The sequence below is a fragment of the Vicugna pacos genome, chromosome 16 (genome assembly GCF_048564905.1).
Source record: "Vicugna pacos chromosome 16, VicPac4, whole genome shotgun sequence".
NCBI classification, from domain to species: Eukaryota; Metazoa; Chordata; class Mammalia; order Artiodactyla; family Camelidae; genus Vicugna; species Vicugna pacos.
In genome coordinates, this window is record NC_133002.1 from 52,875,259 (window position 1) to 52,893,205 (window position 17,947).

Here is a 17,947-nt window from a genome sequence, read left to right on the forward strand (position 1 = left end):
CAATACAAAAGATTATGGCAAATGAGCAGAACTCCTAGTGGTGAAGACTTATTAATTAGGGGCTCGTGTACCCTTCTGAAAACATCTTCGAGGCAGAGACCCAGCCCTGCGTGCTGACTCTGGTGCCCATAGTCAATCACAGTGCCAGCCCCCAGCCCTGGCCTTCTGGTTGACCCTCGGAACGACCGGCTTGTTTCTTGAATTGAAACCTTCGCCTTTGCTTAGCATCTGGCCTCAAAGGCTGAGTAAGCAAGTCCGTTTGAGTTTTGTGCTCCGGGAGCGTGTAAATAAATGGGCTCCATATTTTCACCCATCTATTCCCCAAGCTTCCATACACATGCCTCTCGTGGGGGAGGAATTCCCCGCAGAGCCCGAGCACGTGCGATCATAGAGGCTTCCGCCCTGCTCTCTGGCCTGAAGCCGCGGTGTCTGCAGCGTAAGTCATGCATTCCAGGGCCACGTGCACGTGCCTTCTGCGTGGCGCTGGGGTCTGTTCCGCACGCGTGAGTGGTCGGGGGTGGGCTCTCTAGGTGTTCCTGGGAGGCATGGCTCTGGAGAGGAAGAAGGTATTTGAGAAGTCCTGGGCCAAGTCAAAGAGCTTCCCACTCAGCCCACACAACTCCACGTGGCTTCTTGAGCCCTACACCCCTCGACATAAACAGTCCATACAACCTGAGTTGTTTTGTGTTTTGTTTCTTACTTCCACACTCGGGGGACTCCAAAGCTGGTTATGAGAAAATTCCAGGAATGCTGAGCATTTCCGGTGCTGTGGCTGGGCCAGGGACATCAAAGCTTCTGTTTGCTTCAGGGTGAGGGCCGAGTGACAGAAGCCTTGGTCTCCTCGCCCCCTCCCTCCCGTCACCCCGCCTTTGTTACTCACGCCAGCCAAACATAAGGAAGTTGCATGACCACGGAATGTGCGAGGCACAGACAGCGTTTGCCTTGGAAGGGCTCGCTACACGCTAACTTTGTGGAATCCTTGGCTCAGCTGGGATGAGGTTGGGGTGTGTGTGGGAGTGGTGGGGATGGTCACGGTTAATTCAACGCAACGTGTATTCAGGATGTTTCCATGAAACATGACCTCATCCCTTCCAGCCCGCTGGTCATCATTATCCTGGTGGTCACTTTTGACTTCGTGGTTACAAAAATAATTCCCTTAATTACCAAGTGGAAATTCATAGATTGCACATAGGTTGTTCTTACCTCCCGCCGAGAGGTGAGAGGTTGGAGCTATTATGAACGCTGTCTCCACAACGCAGGAACAAGTCATTCATTCACTCAAAACCAAAAAAGGAAAAGAAAAAAAGAAAAAACCAAACCAAGAAAAAAAATGCAAAGCAGAGCGAACGAAATACAACAAAATCTCTGCCAGATCACTTGGGTGCTGGGCGGACCAAATAACTGGGGGAGTTTCTGCCTTTATCTCTTTCCAAGTAATTTTATTTTTCCATCCTAGACAGTCATTTCGTGATCAGCAGGAAGGCATTCACTTATTCAACAGATATATGTAAGCACCAACTGTGTCTTGGGTGCACAGGACTGATGCTGTCTCGTGGGGAGCGGACACACCACAGGCCAGTCAATAAACAAGCCAGACAATGTGAAGTGTTAAAAATGGCATGAAGACATTATTATCAGAGAGTGCCACGGGCAGCTATTTATGCGTGTTGAGTCCAGTAGAATAAAAGCACACATACTGAAAGCTATCACTAGTGGAATCAAAGTAGCTGGTTCCTAAAGGCAGTCGTTCCTTTGCTGGAATTACTGGAAGCCCTTAGAGGTCCCTGTAGAGGAGCACTGCTTCCCCAGAGAACCAGCTGCCTCCCCTTCTTTCACAGGGGGAAGTCCGGCCAAGCAGACCACCTGGGAGGGAGGGCACCGGGTCCCGGCTCTGGCTTACTGGCCCGGCAGAGTCTCCAGCAATGTCACCAGCACCGCTCTGTTAAGGTAAGAGACCCAAACTCCCTTGGGATGTAAGGAAAGGTCATGGGCGCTTGAGTGGCTAGAGACCTTGGGAAGAGAGACTTGTCCATCACCTGCCTCGGTCGGGTGTCCCCTGATGCTTCCCAGACTCTGACAGTAGCAGCATGGAGCAATAATGCAAGCCATCCTCTGGGATCATGTCTCTGTGAAGAGGGATGGGGTGGAGGCAGTTGACAGGAGGGCAGAACCCTCATCTCCCCTTTTGGCCTGGGCCAAGCTGACAGGAGGGAATGGCTCATCTACAGGATGAGCCAGGATTACTCCTTCCTTGAGGGTAGGGCAGGCGTCCTAGGGGTGGCTGTGTCAAGCTATCATGTCGCTGGTGATCAGGTGGCCCCAAGAAAGGAGTCTAGGTGTTCTCGTGCCCTGGAGGGCAGGATGCGGGGGAGCTGGGTCCACCGGGCTGGTAGGGAAGGAATGAATCCTTAGGTGAGGACAGTGTTCCTACCTCTGGCAAAGAAGCTTCTATAATGAGGTGCGTCTTTTATTCGTAGGATGACTGTAAACGTGATAAAATCTCAGGATCCCTCTGATCTCCTTATTAAGGCAGATCCAGGAGGCCATCTCCTTGGCACAGAACTTGGCTGAGGTGCACCCTTCTGAAGGCAATGCCACGCAGCTTCGCAACCGTGACTTACAATGGGGACTTCTCCCTTGTCTGGGGGGACGTCCCCTCCGCGGTTCTACCCTGTATTCATGGACAGTGGGGGTGGTGTCCTCCGTAGAAACAGCTGCTTGTTCACGTGCTTGGAATTTTTGTTCTGGTTAAACGCTAATGTACTAGTTCCAAAGGTCCTTTACCGTTAACCAAACGGGTTCTGGCCTAAAGAATACAGCCTGGTAGAGGAAAGCAAGCTTCTGTGTCTTCCTCCAGCGTCCCCGGAGGGACGGGGATGGAGAGGAAGTGGGCTCCCTGAAGTCCAGGGGAAAGGAAGGGCAAACAGCTGTGATGGCCGACGTAGGGGCCGAGTAGGCACTGTCCCTGGCAGCCTCTGGGCCCTTAGGAACTGCCAGGCGGCCCTGTACTGTCGAGTGGTGGGGGGTTGCGAGCAGGTGTGACAGCAACAGCTCACGCCGGAGTTTGGGAGGTCAGCCCGGCCAGGAAGAGGGCCAGGCGGGCTGCTTTTTATGGGGCTGACTCAGTGCAGTCAGGCCAAGTGTTCACGGGCTGGGCTGGATGTGCACAAATCACTCAGCCGTCTCTCAGGTTACATCACCAAAAACCAAGCATGCGCTTCTCATTTGAGAGTGGCGTTTGTACCTACAGTCAGCTACGGCACCAGAGATAAAACTGCATCATCTTGTTGATAATTTCAGGCCTCAGGGGTGACAGGTGACTTAGGGGATTGTTTGGTGAGTAGCCAAAGGAAGTTGTTTTGGTGCAAGGTAACATTTGCTTAGGGGGCTCCTGGAATTTTACCAGGACAATACCGATCAGCCCCTTGGCAGGTATTTTTGGTGATAAATTAGTCTTGATTGTAGCAGGACAGTTTGTCTTCATAGAATTCATCCTCTTGCTCTTTTCCCACGTGAATCCATGAGAAGCAGACTTGGGTGGGGCATGCTGATTGGCAGGACTCCCCGGGGTCGGCTCTGAGGAGCAGGATGGTATGATCCATATTCAAGAAACTGAAGCTCACACGTCCTGTTCTTGGATGCCCAGCCAGGCACTCCCACTGTTGTGGTTCATAATCACCTATCCTGTCACTTACTCTAGTTCCTCAGAGGATATAGATCTCCTTCCAGATCAGTGAAAACCCCCTTCAGCCACCCCAAGCTAAGGCCAGAACCCTCCAAGCCCACATCCCAGTGGCCCTGAGGCGTTATGGCCACCAGACAGTGGACAAGTTGATATAATCACATTTGGGGGTTGGGGAAGGAGGGGTCCACACTCATCTTATTGGTTACCTTTAGATACAGCTGGTGTTAATACTCAGGTGTGCACCCCTGTGATGTGATCAGCTCAAGGAAGGGTCTTACAGGTGCCCTGACCCCAAAGCCCAGGGGCACAATTGCAGAATGGGGGGAATTCCTTTATTCAATGGAGATTGATTGTTGTGCCCAACTACGGGTCACGCAAGGCTCTCAAGACTGGAGGGGCAGTAACGGCACATCAGACAGAAGGGTTCTGATGAGCAGGAGTGGATGTCCCTTCCGGAGGGCAGGGCTTGGCAGCACACGTGAAGGAGGCCTGGAGGTTTGACCCTGAAACTCCAGAGTGGGGAGTATTTCAACCGTGGCGCTGTTGACATTGGAGGCCGGATGGTTCTTTGTGGTGGGGGGGCTGTCCTGGGCCTGGTAGGATGTTTGGTGACATACCTGACCCCGCCCACAGAGGCCAGCAGCTCCTCCTGCCCCAGCTGTGACCACCAAAATGTCCCTGGGCAGCACCAGTGTCCCCTGGGAGGACAAAGTCATGCTGGGTGGGAACCACAGCTCTTGCTTGATTTCTTGGAGTCACGTTCAGAAAGGTGCAGGGTCGGCTCTGCATTGGGGCTGGGAGGCCCCCATCTGTGTTCAGAACAGAGGCAAGTAACCGTGACTAGAACGGTGAGAAGGACTTGAAATAAACTCGTTTGAAACGGCTAAAGGTGCTGCTTAGCCAGGAGAGCGATGGTCCCCTGGGGGCACCGCATGGCTCTCCTCATGTCCAAAAGGCAGGCAGCTATGCGGGAGGGGCATTCGGCTGGTTCCATGCTGTCCTGAGGCGCAGAAGCGAGTCCCGGAAGTGGGAGCTGCAGAGTGGCAACATCCACGTCGTTGCCCGGTGCTTTAGGTGTCACCCTCCCTGGGCAAGGCCAAGCCACATGTCTCCTTTCAAGGTCCCCCCACCCCTGCCCTGTATCTGGCGGTGGGCAGTGGTGGGGGCGTCGGGGAGGGGGCCTTGTCCCCACCCTCACTTCTAGCCACGCTCTGCTCTGTAACGGATGTGCACACTTTGGAGCTGGGTCTTCCTAATGCTCCGGGCCCCCCGTGCTCCCTGAAAACGGTGCTGTCGGGTCTCTGAGAGGGACCTGAGGGTGGGGTTTGAGGTTTGGAACAGCTGCGGTCCCTTTGGTGGCCCTTGTGGGACCAATGCTCTTTCTCCAAGTTCAAGCTGAGGCCTGGGGCCAGCCTCAGGACTGTGTCCCCCAGGAGGACCTCCCTCCTCCAGGGCTACCCTCGGGGGCGTGGTTTCCCCCATTACATAAGGAAGGACTTTTTGATGGCCTCTGCTGGCCAGTCACTGCTGGGTTAGCACGTCGCTGGAGATGTGGACCAGAAGCTTTTCTCTGTGCTCTGGGTGGACTAGGTACTTCTGAGGTTCCTGCCAAATTCTGAGACATCAGGGTTCTGTGCTCGGTAATTAGGATGCTAAAGCTTCATGACGGTGGAGGTGGGGGGCGATGATGAGATGGAGAAAGAAAGTGTACCAGGCATTCCGAAATCTAACACAGATCCTTTTCCGGGCTCTGACTGACCCATCGGCGAGGCCGATCTCTCCTAGGGGCACAGTTTAGAGAAAGTGCAAACCGACAGCGCCAGCCCCGTCGGTCTGTTCAGGCTGCACTGCGGTCCTGTGCTGCTCGACTGGTGGCAGGAACCTTGGACTCCGGACAGGTCTCTGGACTGTTCTGTACCCTGCAAGTGCTTACCGTGCACTTCCTGGCTTTGCCTGGGTGTGGGACGCCAGCTCCTGGGGTGCATATCTCAAGTGCTAAGCCACCAGCCACGTGGACTGTGAAAGCTGAAGGCAAACCAGAAGCAGTCTGTACCGGAGTCAAAGGAGAGGTCCTGCCTGGGGTTGTAGGCAGAGCCCTGGACAGGAGGAGGAGGAGGCCGGCAGAGGGTGGTGGGAGCCCCGTGGCAGGTCCCTTCCGCAGCCCCCCTTGGAGGGCGAGGTGCCCCTCCCCGGACCCCAGGCGGGAGGAAAGCAGGAGGTGTGGCCCTGGAGGCCTCCCCTGCGGGGAGTCTGAAGCCGGCTGCTGGGCACAGCCTCAGGGGTCCCAACCCTCCTTCCTGGGGAAGTTCAGCCTCACGTTGGTCCTGCCCTCCTGGTCCATCAAGTCCCGCTGACTCTCAGTTGGTCTGGCTCTCAGGTAAACAGCTCTGTTGAAAGGGCGGCCCATCTGTTCTTGCTGAAGAGTTTTTTCCCCGACATGAGCACAGCAGGCTGGGGGGACATGGGCCCTGTGGTAGAGCCCGGTTTTACTGCACGACTTAAAAAGGAAAACCGAATTAACAAAACCCAGCGGAATGTTCGCAGGGGCTGCCTTTGGGTGATGCACGCTGTGTGCTGCTCCTTATTATTTCTGGATGTCATTTTTTCCCCCCAACTATAAACATTTACTATTTTGTAATGGAAATGAAAGAGCTAAATGAACGAGGATGGGATGTTTCACACACGATGTCATTCTACACAAAGACCAGGGAAGGAAGGAAGGAGGTGAATGTCCTCTTGCAGACACCTGTCACACACTGTTCCCTCCTGGCGAGTGGCAGTGCCCTAGTTGGTGACAGGTAGAACCCATTAGTGCTTAAATAGGCCTACAGGGGTGCCCCTGTGAGTAATTATAATACAAGCATCCAGTGAGTGCTGAGTGCCAGGCCTTCAAGATGCCATACCCATGGGTTTCATCCACACCACCACCCTGTGCGGTCAGCACTATTAACACGTCCATTTTAGAGAACAGAAAACTGAGGCACTTGAGGGCCCAGCTAGATGGCAGAGCTGGGATGTGAGCCCAGGCAGCACCTGGCTGCAGTGCCCAGGTGCTGAACCACCGCACCATCCCATCCCACCTCCCGTAGGAGCAGAAATCCAGTTGGGACCCGAAGGAAGGACAGGCGGGCAGAGGGGGTGGGCTGTGCAGGAGTCTGTCAGTGCTAGTCTGGGCTCGTCCGGGCAGGTCTCAACACAGTGCTACCGGGAAGAGAGCCTGGGATCAGCTGGGGCCAACGCTGTCTTGGTCTTCCCGCAGTGTGCTGGACATCTTCCCTACCGTGGTGGCCCTGGCCGGGGCCCAACTGCCGCGGGGCCGACACTTTGATGGTTTGGATGCCTCTGAGGTGCTCTTTGGCAGGGTGCAGAGTGGGCACAGGGTAAGTGGCGGAGGTACGTGTCTCACCTGGGCTTTTCAGGGCGCTGGGCAACTGCCTCTCCTGGGGGCCTGGCTGCCTTTGTGCAGACAGAACCCTCCTCAGAAGATGCTGGCAAGTGGCGAATGAAGATGCAGTTTGACAACCGCCCTGGGTGACTCCTTTGAGGTGAACCTCTCTTTCCACTCCCCTCCTCTTCTTCCCTCATCCATCCAGTTTGTCAATCCAGATGTCTGTGGAGCAGTTTGGCCTGGGGTGGGCGCACGTTGATGCTTATTCCCTGTAATGAATGATTTTTTTCCCCCTCACCATCATTTAATTTTCTGACATGACGTAGGCATTGGCACATTCTGCTGGCTGAGATGTAGGACCTGTGTCTGTAAGTTGTGTCTGGTGGGGCTCCCCTACGCGAACAGAGGCTTCCTGAGGGCAGGGCTCTCACCACGGTGCCGGGCACCCGGCCAGCAGGCAATAAACGCGAACTGGATGAATAAATGAATGAAGGGAAGACCTCATGGGTGGCAGGGCTGGCAAGGTCTTTATACCCTGACCTCTCCTGGCTCCTGGAGGGCTCGGCCCGCACGGCTCCCCAGCCCCGCCATGAGCACTAGGCTTCTGCTCCCCGGCACCCCCGTGTCCCCTCTTTGGGGTGCTGTGAAGCACTCGGTGGCAGCGACAGCCAGGAAATGTCAGGCCTGATGGCCCTTCCCTGTCTCTCTGTGTGTTTTACTTTTGCCAAAAGGAAGAGGAAGTGGGAGGAGGGAAGGAGGCCGGCGGAACCCGGAACCCCCTCTGGAAGGCCCGGTGAGCCCGGCTTCTCAGTTAGGGACCCGCACATCAAAGCGTCTATTTCTGGCTTTGCCGTGGGTCACATGGAAGTGACTCAAAAGTACTGGGGCAGTTCCTGAATCTGCCCTTCCCCGCAGCTGGCACTGGTCCTGAGCGGGCTCTCAGGAAGACTCTAGGGGTCCTCAGATGATGCCTGGAGTGGCCCCCAGAGAAGGACTGCTTCTCCTGGCGTATCTGACCCCCTAGAGGGGCAGACTCTTCCAGGCCAAGCCCAGCTCCAGGACAACAGCTAAGCAGGAAGGTGGTTTCCGCCTCTGGGCTGGGAGTTTGCAGTATGTGACCCTGGGGGGTTATGGAAGACGTCAGCAGAGAGGTGCTCCTGAGTGTTTATTACCACGGCTACTAACAGAATAATTGGGGTCACCAGGAAGTGCTTCAAGGACTGCAGTCGTCTTGACGTTGTCAGGCCACCGGTGGAAGCCAGCTCCCTCGCGCGAAACTTCCGTTTTCAGATGGGAGACGGCTCGCTCTCTTTCTCAAGTCGCAGCTTTCTGCAGACTCATGGGCGCCCTGCCCTCGGGGCTGGACAGTTATTGGTCTAAGCCCCAACGGGGTTGGGCCCAGGAACTGGGTGGGAGCACCAGACACTAGCTACAACACCGTTTGGGGTTTTCATGGGGATGTTCGATTTGTGGTAATGCAGCTGGAGTCAGGCTGATTTGCTCTGTGACCACACCCCACAGCCCAGAAGGAAACAGTCATGACTTACTGCTTGCCGGAAGCTGCCGATGGCATCTTCAAGAGCTAAAGGACATGGTGCCGGCACCTGTGGGCCGAGCTCAGCCTCCCCGAGCACTGGGTTGTTATTGAAGATGCGATATTATTGAAGATGCTGGAGAGGTCAACAGAGGTAGCCGCTGGCCCTGAATTTGGCCTTGGTCTTTTCTGGTCAGGCATTAAAGACACTAGAGTAAATTGTCTTGAGTTTGCTGAAGAGGGGCCGGGAGGTAAAACTGTGAGTGATTATATTGATCTGCACGCATATACCTGTGTGTACACACACATACATACATGTACACACGTGCATTTTAAAATAAACACAACTTAATTGTGTTCACGCTTAGATATGTCCTGGGCTTACTAGATTGTAACATGTGTTGGTTTAGAAAACCACTCCAGTTTCAAGAAGCCTCAGAGTAACCCCTAGATAGTCATCTCAAAACCCTTTGCAATATGCAGAATAGATAAGCAAGATTATACTGTAGAGCCCAGGGAAATAGATACAAGATCTTGTGGTAGCTCACAGCAGGAGAAAAAAATGTGACAATGAATATAAGTATGTTCATGTATAACTGAAAAATTGTGCTCTACACTGGAATTTGAAGCAACATTGTAAAATGACTATAACTCAGTTAAAAAAAAGTTAAAAAAAAAAACCTTTGCAAATGCAAATCAGCAATTGGGTTCTTCCCTGTTTTGCAAATGAGTAACCGAAAGCTGAAAAGCTGAAGCAACCTTGGGGCCACATACCCTCTGGCCACCTCGCCTGGCCCTCTGTTGAGGTTGACAAGCAAATAGTGAGCTGTTGGTTTTCCTACTGGATGGTCTTCTCACTACCCATGGACAGCTTGGGCCATGATGTGTGTGATGTTCATAACCAACAGCCGCTGATGCCACGTGCCTCTTCTTGCCTCTGCTGAGCCTTCTGCTTCCAATCTTGCCAGGTCTGCGTCTAGGCAGTGAGGCCAACCACAAGGAGGGAGACGGCAACCGGGCAGGGGAGGGTGCACAGCCTGGCACCAACTGTCCCACTGGCTCCCCGTTGCAGTGCCACCGCTGGTCAAGCCTGATCTCTGCCCCAGGTGGCTGTGACCGAGCCCCAGAATTCTTAGCCAAGGAATTCTCAGGCTTCCTTAATGGCCCTGCATCTGTCCAGCCCAAACCAGTCTGGGGCTGCTTGAGTCATAAAATGCTTGATACCTCCCTGGAGACCATACATTGAGGAAAGAGAAGCTGAGTCTTAGTCTCTGCAACGCCGATCACTTCTCTTAGGGAGGCCCCTAGTGGTGAAAGACGCTGCCTGGAGTGGCTGGCAAAAGGCTGATTCTGGAGATCTAGAGCTGTGACCCCCGCCCCCCCCAACCTGATGGGGTGGGAGATCCCTCCTTCTGGGAAGGCTGTTTAAGCACCAGCCTCCTGGGCATAATTGTAAGGAGATGCCCCCTGCTTGAACAGACAGAACAAAATGAAACGAAGCAAACAGGTAAGAAAGGCAACCAGGAAGATGCAACATGTTTGCAGAAGATTAAGTTATCTTTGAAATTCGGACCGGGTGTCCTCTGGAGAGGAAATCTCTTCAGCTGTGATTCATGTGTAGCTGTGCCAACCTCCTTCCTATGTTGATATAAACAAGAACACCATCACCAGTCTGCTCAAAGGAGGAGAGAAAAAAAAAGGCATATACAGGTTCTCCAAAATCCATCCACGTTTCGGAGAGTGAGCCATTTTACTTCCTCTTGGATTTTGGGAGTAGTGCCTGGTAACGCCAAATACACATCCTGAACACGGCAGCCCAGTCGGATGGAATTTCTGTTGCTGAAGCGCAAGTCGCGTCGATGATCTGAACCAGCGGACCTTGACTCCCATCTTCTGGATGTCTGAGTACATCATAGATCAGTTGACAATAGATTTTTCCAAGTCTCCCACTTCCTGCCCTCTCCACAAGGAAACAAAACAGCCTCCTGCGGTGAGAGGCTTGGCTTCCTGCAGGGTTGGAAGAAGTGAGGGTTTTGAGTTACGGCTTCTTTTCCTGTTTGGAAGGAGCCTGCTGTCATCGGGCTGGCTGGGGAACTTGCAGGGGTTGTCACGAGAGCGGAAGCAGCAGGTGTGGGAGGAGCCCCACCCTCCTTGGCATCCTTTCAGAGCCAGGAAACTTGGGGGCACAGCTGTTTACTGCTCCAACAGATGTTTCTCATTTTTTTTTTAGCTCCATGGAAACTTTGAATCACGTAAGCGCCTTTCCAGCGATATATATCGGTCATGATTCATACCAGGGCGGTCTCACGCTTCCAGCCCAAATCCACTGACCTACCAAGGATGCTGGTCATTTATTTTCTACCAGACCTTGCCCTTGGGAACCCTGAACTAGGTGTTTCCATTCCATGGGGTGCTTCTTTCATCTGGGACCTGGTGAGGAGGGATTTGCTCGGTAGGATGGAGTCAAAGGGGATCTGTGTCTGGAGGAAAAGCGGTGCCCAGTTCTGGAGAAATGGCACTGAGGTGTCCTCTGAAGGATGCCTTCTTGTGCCAGCCTTGCTCAAGGGAGAGTTAGAAAGTCAACTGGATGCTGAAGAAGACTTTTTTCCAAAGACATCTGAGGATCACCCCCTGTCTGTGTCAGACCCCCTGGGAACATTAAAACACGCAGGTTCCCAGGTCCCAGGTGGGGTGCAGGCAGGGTCGGCTTCCTGGGCGGGTGACCTGTGCGGTCACAGAGGGCCCCCACCCCACTTAGGAGGACCCCGTGCTTGCTGTAAAGCACATGTGCTGTGGTCTTCTTGAAAATCTTAATTTTTGGACAAGGTTTCTCTCATTCTCATTTTGTGACTGGACTCTGCCGCTTACACAGCTGTTACCTGGCTTAGGAGTCCAGCCAGTGCTGTCACCCACTCTGATTAATTTACTGGCGAAGAGCTATTCCCCGCAGGTGTGGCTGGTGTGGACTGCAGGCCTGTGCTTGTCAGTGTTTGGGGTCACCGTCAGGGGGTGGGTTTGAGGAGGGTGATGGGGAGCAGGGACCGCGACAAAGAAAGTCATCCTTTCCGGGGAGCGTCTAGCATGGTTTTCTTATCTGTAAGCACTGCCGTCCTTTCTCAGGTGCTGTTTCACCCCAACAGCGGGGCCGCCGGAGAGGATGGAGCCCTTCAGACTGTCCGCCTGGAGCGCTACAAGGCCTTCTACATCACCGGTGAGTTAGTGATGGGCGCCTGCTCCACCTGGACCCTCACTCAGGCCTCCAGGAATGAGTGGGGGCTGCCCTCCTTCCAGGGGCTCTCAGCACCTCTCATGTGGGCCTGGCAGAAGGACTGAGCTCCCGAGGGCCCAACACGGACCCTCTGCACCCACAAATATGCAGACAAGGTCTTTCTGCTGTTCATCTAGATTTCCAGCAAGCTCAGAGCTGGTCCAGCACATTTATGCAGTCCCTTGTCACACGGAAAACGTTTCATTCCATTGTTCCGCTTTTGATGTTAGTTTGGCAGAACATTAAGTGGAAGCTCAGAGATATTTTAAAGTGTAATTTACTTGACAATAGACTGTTTCAGAAAGTAAATGTTAGAGGTCTATTCAGCAAATGTAAGTCTCCTTGGCTCACCCTGGGGCCATCTTAAACATGTGTCTTATGAATGTGATACTGGGTCAGGATGGTTCTCAAAAATCTTCCAGTGGCTTCTTGCTTGCAGCTGAATTCAGACTCCCCCCATCCTAGGTCCCTCCACGTTTAAAATCTTAGCTCCCAGAGCAATGGACCTCTTCCTTGGCCTCCATCTTGGAATCTCTCTCATCTTTTAAGGCCACCTGGATCACAGGCTCCCCTTCTCATCTTCCCAGCTGGTAGGGTACGGAGAACTCTCGTTCTCTGTCACATTCTGCCACCGAGGCAAGTTATTTAAGTACACGTTTCATTTCTTCTAATAGTTTTAAGCTCTCTAAGCTCAGAGCTCTGTACACTATTTAGTCTTTGTTGTCTTGATGTGCTTGGCACACAATCTTGCACCTAGTAGGAACCCTAACAATTTTCAAAAGACAAACGAAAAAGCAACCAGCTCCCTACGGCCCCCCAAAAGAAAACCCCACCAAAATCTGGGACCTGATGTGGATTCCAATTTGATGCAGTTATTTCATGTGAGAGCTTTCCAAAGAATTATACAATAAAGAACAAAAGTGATTTTCCCTGAGCGTGAATAAGTGACCCCAAAGAGAATGTGGCATGAAAACAAAACAAGTCCTTTGAGTTCATAACTTGAGGGATATTAAAAATGCCACAAGAATCTTTGATTCTCTGAAACGTAAAATGCAGACCAGTCCAGATTTCTGTTATGTTTTCAGATGGAAAGTGTCTAGATTACAGCCCTTACATTACGCTATCGAAGAGGTATGGTTTCTCCAGGCTGAGTTAATTTCAGAAGTCATAACCCTGCCAGAAAACCCTTGGCACCACAATGGTCAGATCATAAATGTTGCTATGAAGTAATAGGACTGTTTAAAGTGATCACAATCAGATAGGAATTATGATACCCACGGGAGGCCTGTTCTTCCGAGGAGTCACCAGACTCCCAGGAGAGTTAGCGCGGGTGAACGGAAATCTCAACAGATGGGGTGAAACTTGTGAGTGGGATGAAACGGGATGACGCCCGGATGTGTCCTGATTCCTCCCTCCCCCAACCCTGGTCCCTGAAAATCTGCATCCCAGTTCCTTAAAAGTGCTCTCTTGGATAAGCAAGATGAATTGACATCTACTACATTAGATTAGAAAAAGATGCATGTATCCTTCTGTGATGAGGATGTGATTTATTTTGGTTGTGAACTAGGACGAGCCTTAAAAGGCATGGTCTCTGTTTGTGTGTAGCCCAGAATTCAGTTCTCTTGTGGTTTTTCCTTTTTTAAAAAAAAAAGCAATTAAGGGAAACTTTACACACCATGAAAGAGACAGATCTAAACTGCACAATTTGATGAGTTTTTTAAATAAATGCATACATACTCACACCCTCGTAATGCTGTGAATTACACCGACTGGTTTTCAAATGTCAGGTCAACTTTATCTTCCTGGATAAGTCCTACTGAGTTGTGATGTATTCTTTTTTTTTTTTTTAATATATATTGATGGATTTGATTTGCTGAGATTTTTGTCTATATTTTCCTTTCTTGTCATGTCTGTTCCAGCATTTGGCTATCAGGATTTTTTCTAACCTTGTGAAGTAAGTTGGAAAGTGTTCCCTTCTCTATTTTTGGGAAGGGGTTGTGTGAGATTGGCATTATTTCTTTCACGTTTCGTTGAATTCACCAGTGAAACTATTGGGGCGTGGGGCTTTCTTGATGGAAAAGTTCTTGGTTACAAATTTAATTTCTTTACTAGGTATAGGGCTATTCAGATCTTTTATTTCTTCTTGTATCAGCTCTGGTAAGTTGTATTTCTAAAATAATTCATCCATTTCATCTGAGTTGTCAGATTTATTGACCTAAAGTTGTTCAGAATGTTCCCTCATTATCTTTTCAATTAATCTTTTTAATGAAGCAACTTTGAGTTCTGTTCATTTCTTATTTTTTTTCTATGTCATGACTTCTGCTTTTATTTTTATTCTTTCCTTCTTTACTTACTTTCATTTACTCTCCTTATTCGTTTCCTAAAGAGGACATTTAGACAGTCAATTTTAAACTTTTCTTATGTTCAAAAACATAAGCGTTTATAGCCGCAATTTTCCCTTTAAGCAGAAAGGTACACCTGTTACAATCAATGAACTTAGATTGACATCATCATTGCCACCCAAAATCTATTGTTTACATTAGGGTTCACCCAAGACCACTTGATTAATAGATTTATGGGACAGAGAACAAATTCCAATCCAAGGTCTGACTCCAAACACCAACCCCGTATTTCCCCACATCTAGGGTGCCCGAGGCTCTCAGCCACCTCTTACTTCGTCTGTACCGTGGCAATCATGAAACAATGTAGTTTTCGATGAATCCTCTGTAATCACTCTCTCTTTCTCTTTCCTATTTCTCCCTTGTGTAATAGGAGTGTCTATCCTATGCCTGCCCCACTATTGTATTTTGGGAGCTTATAACTTGCCTGGTTTTACAGGTTCAGAGCTGGAAGAAGTTAATCATACCTGAGTATTAGTCACACCTACATCTGTTTTAGGTGATGTTTAGACGAGACTTCGGACTTCAGACTTCAGTGTTGATGCTGGGATGAGTTAAGATTTTGTGGGGGGGGTGGCTATTAGGATGGAGTGAATATATTTTGCACATGAGAAGGATATGAATTTGCAGGGGGGTGGCCAGGGGAAGAATGTTATATACTAAATGTTTGTGTCCTTCCCAAATTCATATGTTAAAGCCTTAACCCCCAGTGTGGCAGTATTTGGAGATGGGTGTCTAAGGAAGTAATTAAGGTCAAATGAAGTCCTAGGGGTGGGGCCTTGATCCAGTAGGATTAGTGTCCATATAGGAAGGGATATGAGACAGGCTTCTCTCTTTTTACCTCCCTCTGTGCACGTGCACTGAGGAAAGGCCCTGTGATGGTGTAGTGAGAAGACAGCTGTCTGCAAGCCACGAAGAGAGCCCTCACTAGGAACCAAATTTTCAAGAACCTTGTTCTTTGACTTCTAGCCTCCAGAACTGTGAGAAAATAAATTTCTATCATTTAAGCTCCTCAGTTTATGGCATTTTGTTATAGCAGCCTGTGCTGACTAATACAACATTTACAGTTTCTCCGTGTCTTTCCATGGCTTGAGCTTATCTGTTTTCAGTGCTGAATAATATTCTATTGCCTGGAGGTACCACTTTATTCATTCCCTGAAGGACACCTGGGTTGCTTCTGCGTGTTCACAATTATGAATAAGTTGTTTTGACAATTATGCTATAAACATCCATGCAAGGGTCTTTGTATGGACATAAACTCATTTGAATAAATGCCAAGAACTTTGATTGCTAGATCATACGGTAGTGTGTTTAGGAAGAAGCCACCAAACCGTCTTCCAAAGTGGCTGTACCATTTTGCGTTCCTATTAGCAGTGAATGACATTCCTGTTGCTCCACGTCCTCACCAGCATTTGTTATTGTCGGAGTTTTTTTTTTTTTTTTAACTTTGACCATTCTAAAAGGTGTGTAGTGATGTCTCATTTTTTAATTTGCGACTACTAATATGACATATGGTGTTGCGCATCCTTTCGTTTGCTTATTTGCTAACTGTGTATATTCTTTGGTGAGGTGTCCAGGTTTTGGGTCTTATTCTTACTGTTGAGATTTAAGAATTCTTTAAGTATTTTGGGTAACAGTCCTTCATCAGATGTATCTTCTGCAAATATCTTCTTCCAGTCTGTGGCTTGTTTTCTCATTCTCTTGACAGTGTCTTTTAAAGGCATTTATCCTGCTCGGCGTTCCCTGAGGTTCCTCGATCTGTGGTTTGGCGTCTGACACAAATTTGCAGAAAATCTCAGACATTATTGTTTCATGTATTTCTTCTGTTACTTTCTCTCACTTTCCTCCTTCCTAATGGTATTCCCATTACGCAGTTGTCCCACTACGCTTTTAGTAGTTTTCCCACAGTTTTTGGATATTCTGGTTTTTTTTTTTTTCTTTTTCCAGACTTTGTTCCTCTTTGCTTTTCAGTTTTGGAAGCTTCTTTTGACATGTCCTCAAACTCAGAGACCCTCAGCCACGTACCCTACTAACGAGTCCATCAGTGGAATCCTTATTCTTATTTCTGTTACAGTGTTTTTGATCACTGGCATTTCATTTTTCTGGTTTTTTTTTTTTTAGAATTTTCATCTAAAAGATGACCCCCCCCACCCCCATGGGGTTTTGAAGGCTTGGACTCGTCCACGCTGAGCCCCCAGCAGTTTGTCAGGCACAGTTTGGGTTTTTCTACCAGGGCGCTGGGTCCCAGAGTCCAGCTGGTGGGTGTCTGCTCTGGTGCGTTGTGACTCTGGACTCACCTGCCTGTCTCTCCAGTTTGTGGGGCCAGAGGGTTGCCCTGTGACCTCACTCCTCTGATGGATCTAAGAGGAGTCGTCGGTGTTTCAGTCTGTTCTGCTTTTTGCTTGTTAGGTCGGAGGGATGACTTCCAGGCCCCTCCCAGGCTGGACCAGAAACTAGACGCTTCCTATTTAGTAGTTTTTCAAAACTGGACATTGTGTGTGATGCATTGAGAGATTCTGACTCGTGATCCGAGGAGTGTTGCTTTTGGTTTTTTTTTCCTCACAGCAGTGAATTACTACTTAAACTTGGGGAGCTTTGGTTGGTATACGGCTTGGTTTTGTCCTTTGTTAGAACTGGCTCTTTCAGAGTTTGTCCTTAATCTTAGGTAAGTGCCTTCATTCTGGGACGTGGGCTTTGCTCCTAGCACGAGCCTTTGGGGACTTCAGTGGGAAAACATGAAGTGCGTGCAGTTAGGGGTCAGCTGACGTTCTGAAGGGCGCTTACTGGCAGATTTTAAGGCTTCCCCTCTCCAGCTCTCTCCCAGGATTTGGCCACCAATTTTCATCTGTTGTGGCAGCCCTGAACTCTGTCCCCGACCCCTCACACCAAAGGGACCACAGCCTCCTCCCGGGGCTCCTTGCTGCACTGACTGGGAGGGGGTCTGTCTCCAGGAGAAAAAAAAAAAATTAAAGACCCAACCCAATGTGGCTTCCTCCTTTCAGGAACTGAATTCCTTTCTGCCTGCATGGATGATTTTTGGGTGCCTTCAACCGGCTGTTTTTTTTTTTTTAAATCTGTTGCTTGGAACTTAACATTGTCATCTGCAGGAGGATTAGTTCTATATGAGCTACTTCACTCTTCCCTTAAGTGGAAGCCTTTAACCTTACCTTGATTGATTGCCAGAGTTCGGGCCGCCTCTGTTTATTGGCAGAGAGCCAGCTTCAACTCCAAACACTAGGCAGAGGCAATAGGTCTTAGTTTCTGCTGAGCAAATGGAATCTCAGTCGCAGGAGGAAAAGCAAGAACAGGGGCCGCCTAAAGGGCATGTGATCTACCCAGTCTTCGCCTTCAGCATTTCAAGGTTTCTTCTGTCCAGACTGGCCCAGAAGGGAGGCTGTGTCCTCGGGTGGCAGGACGCTGGCCCCTGCGTGGAGCTTTGCTTTCGCTGACTTGCACGTGGGCTCTGTGCTATCAGCTTGAAGGGAAGGTGTGATACAAGGTCATCAGCTGGACTGCCCTGATCACACAGCTGTGTTTTTCCTAAGGATGCTGTGGTGCGTGCCATCAGACAGGGTCCCCCCTAGGAGGAGTCAGTGGGAAAAAAGTTCTCCCGCACCTCAGAGCCAGAAAAAGGCCCCTCTTCCCCCCAGAGCAGTTGGTAAATGTCTACCTT

The 17,947-nt window shown here is 50.2% G+C and overlaps 1 protein-coding gene across 6 annotated transcripts in view; it reads left to right on the forward strand.

Moving 5' to 3' along the window:
• The window catches only part of ARSG (arylsulfatase G), an 83,675-nt gene that overhangs the window by 64,091 nt on the left and 1,637 nt on the right, over window positions 1–17,947 (forward strand). For all 6 annotated transcript variants that reach the window (XM_072939465.1, XM_072939464.1, XM_072939466.1 and 3 more), the window contains 3 exons: window positions 1,839–1,947; window positions 6,945–7,065; window positions 11,728–11,818. In XM_072939465.1, the coding sequence (XP_072795566.1) occupies window positions 1,839–1,947; window positions 6,945–7,065; window positions 11,728–11,818 (321 nt within the window). The remainder of the gene's footprint in view (window positions 1–1,838; window positions 1,948–6,944; window positions 7,066–11,727; window positions 11,819–17,947) is intronic.